Below are 11940 nucleotides of genomic sequence, written 5' to 3'. Positions count from 1 at the left end.
TTTTTTTTCTTGCTTAGAAATACCCCTCCCTTTCAAGCACCTAAATTATATCATTAAGCTGATTGAGCATCTACCAATATATATGACTGTTGTGAGAGGCAGAGAGGTTCCTGCTTTAGGAGGAGGTGCAGGCTCTGACATGCCACATGGACCATTATGGAGTTGCTCCAAGGTGGGTAGCTCTTAGCTTAGACATATTATAGTAAGGAGCCATTATCATGTGGCTCCTTGCTGGTTAATCATAGACCCAGATTGGGGTAATGGAGGTGTGAGGTGTGGTGCCTCTGGACTGGCTGAGCTGGATGGCTTTAGTGTGGCATACCTTTACATTCTATTAACACTTTTCACTTATTCATTTTTTAACACTATTTCTCTATTTTAATTATATTTCATTTTTGTATCACTTTCTTTATAGCTTCGGCTTCCTAAATACTAATTTATTAACACTATAGTTTTTTCACTGGTATGCTGCCATGGGCTTTCTGGCTTATGCTGGTGTTTTGGGGTGCCACATATTATGTGGGATTTATATCTGGTTACTGTTATCATTCAGGGTGCTGGGGGAAACAATGTCTCTACTTTTTTCTTGCTTAGAAATACCCCTCCCTTTCGAGCACCTGAATGACATCATTAAGCTGATTGAGCATCTACCAATATATATGTAATGTGTAACATATGTAATGGGCTCTACCAGATGCAATGTGTATAATTTGTAATGGGCTCTACCAGGCATAATGTGTATAATGAGCTCCACCAGGCATAATGTGTATAATGGGCTATATGTGGCGTAATATGTATAATGGGCTCTACCTGGCGTAATGTGTACAAGCAGCTCTACCAGGTGTAATGTGTACAAGTGGCTCTACCAGGTGTAATGTGTATAATGGGCTCTACCAGGCGTAATGTGTATAATGGGCTATATCTGGCATAATATGTAAAATGGGCTCTACCTGGCGTAATGTGTACAAGCGGCTCTACCAGGTGTAATGTGTATAATGTACTCTACCTGGCATAATGTGTATAAAGGGCTCTACCAGGTGTAATGTGTATACTGGGCTCTACCAGGCGTAAATATGTATAATGGGCTATATCTGGCATAATATGTAAAATGGGCTCTACCTGGCATAATGTGTATAATGGGCTGTACCAGGCATAATGTGTATAATGGGCTATATCTGGCGTGATATGTATAATGGGCTCTACCTGGCGTAATGTGTATAGGGGCTCTACCAGGTGTAATGTGTACAAGATGCTCTACCAGGCATAATGTGTATAATGAGCTCCACCTGGCATAATGTGTGTAATGGGCTCTACTTGGCATAATGTGTATAAGGAGCTCTACAAGGTGTAATGTGTACAAGGGGCAACTCCCACCTGCTCCATAGAGTTCCATACAGGTGCAAAAGACCTGTTTACGGTGGCCAGGAGCTAGGGGTGCCAAACTGAGATTTTCTTTTGCCCTCCTTCCCCCCCCCCCAACCAAAAAATGCTCCTGGTAACACTGTTTAAAAAATGGGCAGACTAGATGGGCCAAGTGGTTCTTATCTGCTGTCAAATTCTATATTTATATAATGTATATCAATCTATGGAATCTCCATGGTTACCTCGTGGGGTTCAATTACTGCTGGCGAAAAATAGCAGCCCCAACTTAAAAAAAAATTATTATTTTAACTCAATGGATCTCTAGTGATTTACCCACTATGTCTTTAATGCTATAATGCCTAGGGTTTATTATATTTTCCACATGAGCTGGTTAGAAATAACTATAGATTAGGAGAGTGTAGCTTAAAAGTTCTTCTTCATTTGGCTTCCTTATATACTTATCTTTCCTTCCCAGATTAAGTCTTTCCTTAGATGATCCATTCAGTTGGCATCATGGTATAATGTGGACTAATTAAAAAATGGAACACTTACTGTTTGATGTGTTATTGTCCTCTTGGAAGCTTTCCACCCTCCTCTGTTGCTATGTGTGTGGATGCTGATATCAATTGACATATTTTTGTTTTGCATCTTAAGATGTTTGTTTATTTATAAATTTGTGAGTCTGTATTTCACCACTTTAAATTGTTGTCACAATGTCCTGCCATTGTAATTTGTGATGCTTTCAGTCTTTAAAGAAACTATTTTTTTAAATAAAAATCAAAAAGTACTGAAATGTTAATATTAGTGAATGTTGATTATAATTTTATTGATAATTAAAAAAAATAGTCTTAAAATGTAATATGTCAGAACTATGTATGCAGAACAAATCATTCTATTCTTCTGTCATTAAGTTTATAATCTTGTTTATAACATTTATTGCTTTATTTATATAGCAATGCATAAACATTTAATAGCAATTACATTAATTTTGCAAATATTGCAAATTATACAAATAATACAAATGAACTGCCTGGGGGCCCAGGTGGAAAATAATTGAGAATCGCTGCTCTAGGACAATAACCGATGTTATTTGTAGATCTTAAATAACCCTTACTAAGTAACTACAATGTAGTAAGTTGTCTACAGGCTGTTTTTTCATACCCTCCAACACTGCCCAGCTGAAAACCGGTATGGAAAAGGGGCATGGTCATGGGTAAAGGGGGCGTGGCTAAGTGACGCTCCCATAGGCTTCCATTGTAATGGAAGACACTTTAAAGCAGTACAAAGACCCCTTTGGCAGGTACCATCCAAAACGGTACTGTACCGGCCAAAAAGGTACAGTTGGAAGGTATGCTTCTTTATAGGTCTTTGAAGTTGTCAATCACAAGCATTTTTAATGAATAATATAATTGATAGCACAACAATAAGAAACTGTAATACATGATGAGATTATCCAGAATTGTACAAATTTAATTTATTAGAGCTGAATCATATATGAAGATCAATTTTATATTATACATTGAATTGAAAAAATCAAAAACAATTAGATGAAACATTTCTGTAAGTTTATTTAATGCGATAATTTATACTGTAAAAGGAGTAAGGGTTGTTTTCATGCATCTAGCAAATAAATACATGCTGTGTAAGCTGAGCTGGTTAATAAAATAAATTTCAAACCAGGTGATCTTTAACATTCAAAGACTGCAGGAAAGCCGCTAATGCAAAGTTCTAGTTAAATATTGTCCTGCCGTGTGCCTTATACCGTCTGTTGTTTTTACACTAAAGGCTCAGCAAAGGTTGGAGGTGGTATTGACTTTGTAATTAAACTATTTTAACTTCAGGATTTTTATAATCACTGCATTTAACGCCATCTGTTATGGTGTAAGGGTCATTTTTGGCAGATGGAACAAAAAATATAGCTCAGTATACTTTTATAGCTGATATCGATTCAGTACCCACCGCACTTCCTATTACAGAATGGTTAAATTTTGTACAATTAAAATCTATTATGTAAACCATTTTCCTTGTTAATAGAAGCTGCTGAAAACTATTAAAGAAAAAAAAATACTTTTGTGGGAGATTCAAAAATATTTTAAATATAATTATGTAACCCCATACTATACCATACTATGCTAAAACGAAGGTTGTCTCAGTAATAGCATCTGTGGTTAAATATATATATATATATATATATATGTGTGTGTGTATATATATATATATATATATATGTATATGTATAGATAGATAGATAGACAGATAGATTTATATATATATATATATATATGTATATGCAAAAGCCCTCACTCATCACTAATTGTCCTACTTCCAGATATGTTAGGAAGCTGAAATATAACATAGGTATTCTTCAGGTGGGAAATAGGAAAACGACATAATTAGAATTTTAATAAACCTCCCCTAAGGGAATGGGAAGGGGGTTGACATAATGATATTTAGAAATAATTTCCAAAATGTGGCTTGCATTGTGTGAACGATAACGTCCAAATGACAATCGGATCAAAATTTGGATTGTACCTCCAGTGGGTAGAATTTAATAAACTACAAAAATGGTACTGTCACTTTTTACCGTATCTGCTACTGGTGCTCCTCAGCTAATTCCAAGAACCATGGATTAACATTTACTTACATTAAGACATCTTAAATTTACATCTCTAGATTTACCAAATTTGTAACACTAATTTATATTTACAACCGTGAAAATCAGAAACTCTTGTGTGAAGAAAGAGTAGAACATCTAGTATAAATATATAGCTATATAGATAGATAGATAAATACATATAGATACTGTATATGTGATAGATATATAGTATATGCAAATAATTGTTTATCCTAATTTCTAAGAACCTTTTGAGTCTAAAAAAACAGAACTAACTTGACAAAAAGTGGACTACTGGAAGGTGTAACATGTTGATCTCTCTTAAAAGCTATCTTATTTTTTTATTAAGGCGTAAACAAGCAAATCCACTCAAATAAGTTAAAGTTTCATAACCCACAACACAGCTAATATTGCAGTTTATTGATTCAAGTGAGTTGATATGTAGAATGGTTGCCCAAAGAAATATGGCAATGTTAGCTGGACAACTTCTCAGTCATTTTCAGATTATTTTTATATCTGATTGAAAGATGTTCTAACATAAAAGAAAAGGAGAATTTATCTGATCTACAATATAGAGACTATGTGGCTGCTAAACATTTTAATGCAAATCACACATAAATCCTTCCACATTGCAGGCAAAAGTAATACATTTGTGTGTTGCCAGTACAGAAAGTTTTACCCATCTTTGCACCTGAAAATATCCATATATCAGTTCTATAATTGCACCAGCCAATACTTGGTGCAAATGATAGACATGGAAATAGTTGTATTTACACAACATCCAAAGCTTGTAATTCCATTGGCACACCCTCACTGAACTTTGTCTATGTGAGAATGCCCCATTGCAGGCTAGTTACACCTCCTCAGACACAAATGCTTTCAGAGGATAGGCAGTGTGAAAACTAGCAAAATATGCTCCACAAACAGTTGTATGTCCAATTGAGCATCAGGCCGTATGTACACAGCACATGGACTATTGTGATACTTTTATTGCAATATTTAGCTTGTTGTATATAATTATTGAAATTATAAAGACATGGGGGGAAATATATCAAACCATGTAAGTAGAGGAAAAGCGGACAAGTGGAGAAGTTGCCCATATCAACCAACCAGCTTTTACCTAGAGTTTATCAAGTACATTCTATAAAACGATAGGTAGAAGTTGACTGGTTGCTATGGGCAACTTTGCTCACTTGTCTACTCTTTAGAAGGCTTTATTCATCAATCCCATAGTCTCTATCTTAGTTTTCAGGATCAAATACCTTACTTACGTGTTCATATATACAGTAAAGAATTTACCACAAGGCAACCAAAGCAGCTGCTTAGTGCCCTGTGGGTCCCAGGGGACCCTGCTGGTCCAAAGGGACCTGCCAACAAGGCTGTATAAAGGGCATTTCGAGCGGACCATGAGCTACATGGATATTGTGTGAGAGCTGGGCTGGCTGAATACTCCTGGCAGGCTCTCAGTGATTAGACAGCTGTTGGGTGCCGGCTTCAGTGCACGCCTGTATATTTTGTGTGTGACCCATCAGACATCAAACATGCGGAGAGAGTAGCTGGGATGCCCACAGAGAAAACATGAGGTCTTCCCGTGTACTTTATTATAGTTTTTTATTTTTGTATAACATCCACATACTTCAAATTCAAATCAGGCAGTGAGTGGGGGTCTCTCTTTTAAGTACTACAGTGTATAGGAATTGCCTGCTACAATTAGTGGGGCACTGATATTTAATAAATACAGCTACACAGACCGAGGGGTATAATAATGGGTATTATAAGGGATGGGGACCTGCTAGGTTGTATTGATTATATATCAGTACCTTTAGTGTGACTTCATTATATGGCGGTGGTAACGAGATCCCGGCGCTTGGGATGCTTGCAGTCAGAATACTGACAGTGGCATACCAGCACTCAGGTTCCCAACACCTACTAGGTAAGTATGCTAGCCCTGATCTCCAACCTCCCTAACCCACAGCCTGACCCTATCCCCCCCCCGGCCAAATCTGGAGCCGGCGATAGCGACGCACACGACCGCACATCGCTGTCGCCTGCAACCTACACACAGAGAGATCCATGCTTCATTTCTAAGCAATCTAGTCAGGTTGCTTAGAACAGGCATGTCCAAACTGCGGCCCTCCAGCTGTTGAGAAACTACACATCCCAGCATGCCCTGACACAGCTTTAGCATTCTCTGATAGCAAAACTGTGTCAGGGCATGCTGGGATATGTAGTTTCACAACAGCTGGAGGGCCGCAGTTTGGACATGCCTGGCTTAGAATTTAAGCTCGGATCTCTCCGTGTTTACCTCCTTAAGCCTGGGTCATTCATATATAATGCAGTCAGAGAGTGAGGGTATAATAATGGGGTATGGGGATCTGTTACATTCATTGAGGGGAGCGCTGATCTAAAATGCTGTAACTGAGTTGTGTAATAATGTTAATTAGAGGTGTGGGGACATGGTGCAATCAGTGAAAGGGGAAAGTAATATACTGTAATAGATCATTTGGAGGAAAAACAATAAATACTGTGAGAGTCATAAATCAGGAATGAAACTATAGTGCAATGGATTGTTTGAGGAAGGAGGGGGGGAACCTGAATCGGCATCTTGCAGAGGACCTCATGAGTCTAAATCCACCTCTGCATACAGACCTTTTCAGATATGCATTTTCGATTGAATTTGTAAAGTGTTATTGATTTTATTCTCTTCAAAATAATATAAAATGTGTTCTGTAGGATCAATGTTTGTCTGAATACCATTATAAAAATGTGAAGACCCAAAAATAAATCTTTCATTAAACTCCTAATAGCTGAAGAGTGTCTTCTGGGTCTTATCTAGTAACTTAACATAAAATAAAGACATTGGGGCACAGTGACAAATTAAGAGAGGAGGAGGCCCGCACACAGGCTCCATGTGGACCCCTCCTTTCTGTTAGCATCCTTGACACAGGCCCTGCAAATTATTCCTAGGTACATATTTACTGCATGTACGTCAATCTCCAAAAAAATGGTCACTGCACCATTTTTCCAGTGATTTATGTCACCAGCTACTGCGTGACTCCAGAGGGCTAGGTATAATTACAGAGGTGCAGGGTGTGCGGTGTGGACCCTGGTGTACCGCACACCCTGCACCCATTATAGATAGGACATGAATTTGCAGCAAATCAACTTTTTATTGATTAAATATAAAAGAATTGTATTAGGGAATGCAAAGGATTGCCAGGAACAGGCCCAATGATAAGGGGGTACAAAGAGTACACCTGTTTCGGCCCCAAGAATCAGAAGGGCTCCACGGTCTAGAAAGCAACAAACAGGGCAGCATAACCTAACCAAATGGAGAGGCCCCCACTGTATCGTACTGAGCAGGATTTCTGTAAATAAAAAAAAAAAAATACTCAAAGATACTATAGCAGCGCAAGTAAAATTAATTCAAGGAAAGTAACTTTTAGGGTATAATACGAGTATGTTAGATGTTTTGATGAAAAACTCAATTAACTTTTTTGCAGTTGATGTAAAATCAAATGTTCACTGCAGTGCACATCATGCAATACATGGATCAATACTGCATGCAAGGCTTATCATGGCATGTATGCCTAACTTAAATATTTTCATCATATATTAGCCATATATGCCAGTTTTGACAGCTGATAGCCTTATATGTTTCATTATATGTTATCTTAACATTTTTAAATTGTAAATGATTTTAAATTATTATTATTATCTTTTATTTATATGGCTCCATAAGGGTTCTTCAGCATCATCATCCGTAGCAGCTGTGGTAGTAGTGACAGATGTATTATTAGTATTGTTTTTATTTTCTCCAGACATAAAGAGCATCTAGCATCTAGTGTTAGGTACGGAGAAGTATAACACGCACATGGTGGGGAGTGGATCTCATAGATCAGTACGGCAATGTATACAGATGCAAAAACAGAAGATGGTACATTTGTGTGTTCTTTCACTTTCTTGGTGTGACTTGGCTACTGTATTGATGTGACATGGCTACGGTATTACATTATTGGATTCAAGGACAAGAATCAGTTGTATTTCAAAGCCTCCATTGCTTGGGCATTGATCAGTGTTGGCTCTATGCAGCAACGTCGAAGAGGAAGATCAAGTGAGATACCACCTCCATTGTAGTACATGGCCATGTCAATGGCACCCCTTGAAATCAGGTTCAGTGTGGGAAATCACTGGCCAAAGCTTATGAATGAAACCAATACTAATAGATGCCATGATGCAGAGTGTACAAATAAAACTAAGTACATCTGCATACAGATCTTGGACCTTTGTGTCCAAGTTGCTCCTCCAACTTTCATACTAAGCATTAAAATCAGTCAAATTCAGTTTGTGAAAAAAGCTAACTTTCTAGGTATGAAGCAAACTCAAAAGTAAAATGAAAATATTTGTTTTATAAACACTGAGGACAAATTAGAGGATTTTTTTGTTTTTGGAGAAAAAAATACAGCAAGCAACATGATAAGACATACCAGACATTTATTTTCTTCATTTTATCTTACTTTTTTGCAAGAAAAAAAACAAAATGTAATGGTTAAAATTAAAAACACTGTTCCATGATAATAGATCAATTTATTTATGTCGCAGATGCATGATGACCACTCAAGTGGACACATATACAGATGTGTCTTTCTACATTATTGTTCTCTACATTCTGGGGAGCGCTATGAGCCGCTACGCTGTGACTGCTCACATCCATGGCTCTGTAATTCAGAGCGAATGGCAGCGAGAGTATGCATACGCATGCACCCACTATGACATGATTTGCATTCTGCATTGCATACACAATGCCAAAAAACAAAGGGAGACACATCTGTATTACTTCTTTAGTTTTATAGTTTAAAAAACTTTTTTTGTGTTTTCATAGGACCTGAAGACAATAAAATATATATTTTTTAAATTGCATTAGGTTATCATAATTCACGCAGGAAAAGGGTAAAAAAATCAATAAAATTAAGGTGAATGCACCCGAAGAAACCAATACCACACTTGAAATGCTGACCTGCCATTCTTTCATACCACAGCAAAATCCTGGTTCCAAAACAGTGTTGGTGCTGACATTTGCTAATCTAAACTACCTGAGCAACACCTCTAAAAATACCTGCCACAAACAAACAATGGTCATCTTCAAAAAACAAACTACAGTATAGTGGACCTCAGCACTACGAGTCTAAAGCTGGGTACACACTAGACTATATGCTCCATGAGCAATATTGTTCATTTAGTGAAGTCATCCTGCAACCACCCCGAACATGTACAGATGGGTCCATGGTTATCTTGACTAGTTTTCTGTGCCTAGTCACAACATGATTTATTAGCATAAACCCTTCATCTGTTGTTTTCAGCTGCAATACAATACAGAGAACAATACAGCAGGGGATTAAGTCATTAAAGGAGGGGATTAAGTCTGACCGGCCAGTCTCAGTTAATCCTATTAAAGATCAAGATAAATGTGGACCCATCTGTAGTTTCAAATGACTGTAAAAACTGACCTGCACGTACAGAAGACAGAGGACCTCGTCAACAACCTGCAGAAGTGCGCATCGTTGACAAGATAGTGCGTACAAACTGGATGATATCGTCCAAAAATTATGTTATCGTCCATAGAGTTAATTAGAATCGCCTAGTGTGTACCCAGCTTTAGGTGAACACCATCAGCTAATCAACAGGGCTTAATTTTACCGTATAACACCCAAATCAATTTCTATAGTATTGTAGACCTACAATTTTACACTGGTCTTAAACTGCTGGAATAATATGATAAAGCTCTAGGAATAGAAGACATCTGAACTGTGTTTTCCACATATACAGGGAAAGTTTTTTGTAAAAAAACCTTTATGGGCAAATTCTTGAGTTATAAATGTAAATTTAATCTTTGCTGCTTCGAAGACATGACAGAGGAATCTGGACTGGAATCTGCACAAGGCAACCACAACCAGGAGCAGAACTTGTGGGTGGTGAGCCCAGGTGGAAAAAAAACGCTTTGACCCCCTCCTCCAGCCCACTCTAAGTTCATAATATGCCACATTGCAGTGGTTGATGATGAAAGGCAGAAGGTGACGGGGAGATGGGAATGGGGATATGAAGAGGGTGACGTAGAGTAGGTGAGGGAGGCTGTGGATAATAGGCAGTGTGGTCCATGTTGTCCGAATGGTGGTGCCTCCAGGACTCTCCATCATTTGACTCCAGGCATGCTGCTTTTTGCTGTGCTGTACTCTGCTGGTTAAATTGGCTGTGACTCATAGTGGCTGTGCTGTGTATGCAAGTGGCTGTGCTGTGTCCAGACTCACAGTGACTGTGATGTGTATACATTTAGCTGTGCTGTGGACTCCAGACTACATAAAAGTGGCTATGTTATGTCCATTTAAGTGGCTGTTCGTTCACATATAAGCATCACAACAGTGTGTATTGTTGTCACTCAGTTGCGAAAAAAGTAAAGAAAAGTAAAAAAATGTTTTAAATAATTATTTTCATTTTGCACAACCTGTGTGCACTGCATTTATTATTCACATACATATACAGTAAAAGGAAGCCCTTTTAAATGCTGCAGTTTGTGTTGAGCTGCAAAGTGAAAAATAAATATATTGTTCTAATGTTTATACTGCTCTGACGAACTGTACCCCTGTGTTTATTATTCACCTACATATAATAATAAAAGCCCTTTGAATTGCCACAGTTTGAGTTGAGCTGTGAAGTGAAAAAAAAAAATGTTCTAATGTTTGTGCTGTTCTGGCGCACTTTACTCCTATGCTATTCACGAACATTTAAAAGGAAGTCCTTTGAATTGCTGCAGTTTGAGTTGAGCTTCTAAATGAAAAGTAAATATATTTTTCTATTGTTGTACTGTTCTGGCACATTGTACTCCATCTAATAAGGTCACCATCCAAAGAACGGTGGAGGGATATTTTAATGACAGTGTACAAATAGCCATGTCCCTTTTACTACTGGAAGGACAAAAGGTACAAACTGGCTTTGCATTACTTGAGCTGCCCAGCCTCCAGTGTGCACTCAGAAAGAGTTTTCAGCACAGCCGGGAACCTTGTCAGCAATCAGCATAGGAGGCTACTTCCTCAAAATGTGTTAAAAGATCAAAATTCATCTACAAATTCCACAAGGAAGACTTTTACCAGCAATTACAGTACATCAAAGTACAGAGCAGTGGAGAATTTATAGAGATGCGTAGGATCAGATTTACTTGGTTCCTAATGCCAGAATTAATGCGAGCTCGGATTTATCTTACTGGCTAATCAAAACAATTATCCGAGAGTCAATAAGATGCTGTTTTGAGATCTGGGTAAATCTGAGTAAATCTGCGTAAATCCGAACCCGCACAGCTCTAAGAATTTCACATTAGGAATGTAAAGCACTTGTTTGGGGGTGGCATTTGTTGGGGGCAGTACTTGAATGCTTGTGTTGGTATTGTCAGCCTAAAATGTACCAGTAACTGTAAAATATTTCCACTGTACTGTACCATATGCCATCTTAAAAGCAGTGAAAATGGGTAGGACATGTACATACTGGCCTTGTAAGCTGTCCTACTTGGTAAATATGTATACATATGCACATAGTAATTAAAAATAAAAAAATTTCATAGTAGCTATTTTATTGTTCTATTAAATTGGCCATCATCAAATGAGAGCTTATAATTAATCAATGAAAATAATAAAATTAGTCAAGGTGGGTGTGCATTACTGTTGTGCCTAGGGACGCGCTAACCCCTAAATCTGCCTCTTGTACAGAGTCTTCTGTAATGGTGGATTCCAACTAGTGATGTGCACCGGAAATTTTTCGGGTTTTGTGTTTTGGTTTTGGATTCGGTTCCACGGCGGTGTTTTGGATTTGGACGCGTTTTGGCAAAACCTCCCTGAAATTTTTTTGTCGGATTCGGGTGTGTTTTGGATTCGGGTGTTTTTTTTTACAAAAACCCCTCAAAAACAGCTTAAATCATC

At 37.8% G+C, this 11940-nt stretch overlaps 1 protein-coding gene across 1 annotated transcript in view; it reads left to right on the top strand.

Annotated features, from left to right (window-relative positions):
* LOC134910942 (uncharacterized) overlaps positions 1-8865 on the top strand; it is a 98455-nt gene extending 89590 nt beyond the window's left edge. Inside the window, exons 5-7 of the mRNA XM_063919334.1 lie at positions 8252-8364; positions 8579-8722; positions 8859-8865. Of these exons, the coding sequence (XP_063775404.1) occupies positions 8252-8364; positions 8579-8722; positions 8859-8865 (264 nt within the window). The remainder of the gene's footprint in view (positions 1-8251; positions 8365-8578; positions 8723-8858) is intronic.
* The last annotated feature ends 3075 nt before the right edge of the window (positions 8866-11940 follow it).

Source organism: Pseudophryne corroboree, chromosome 4, assembly GCF_028390025.1.
Source record: "Pseudophryne corroboree isolate aPseCor3 chromosome 4, aPseCor3.hap2, whole genome shotgun sequence".
Lineage (NCBI taxonomy): Eukaryota > Metazoa > Chordata > Amphibia > Anura > Myobatrachidae > Pseudophryne > Pseudophryne corroboree.
The sequence above is the reverse complement of the archived record's forward strand: the minus strand, read 5'-3'. Positions and strand labels throughout refer to the sequence as shown.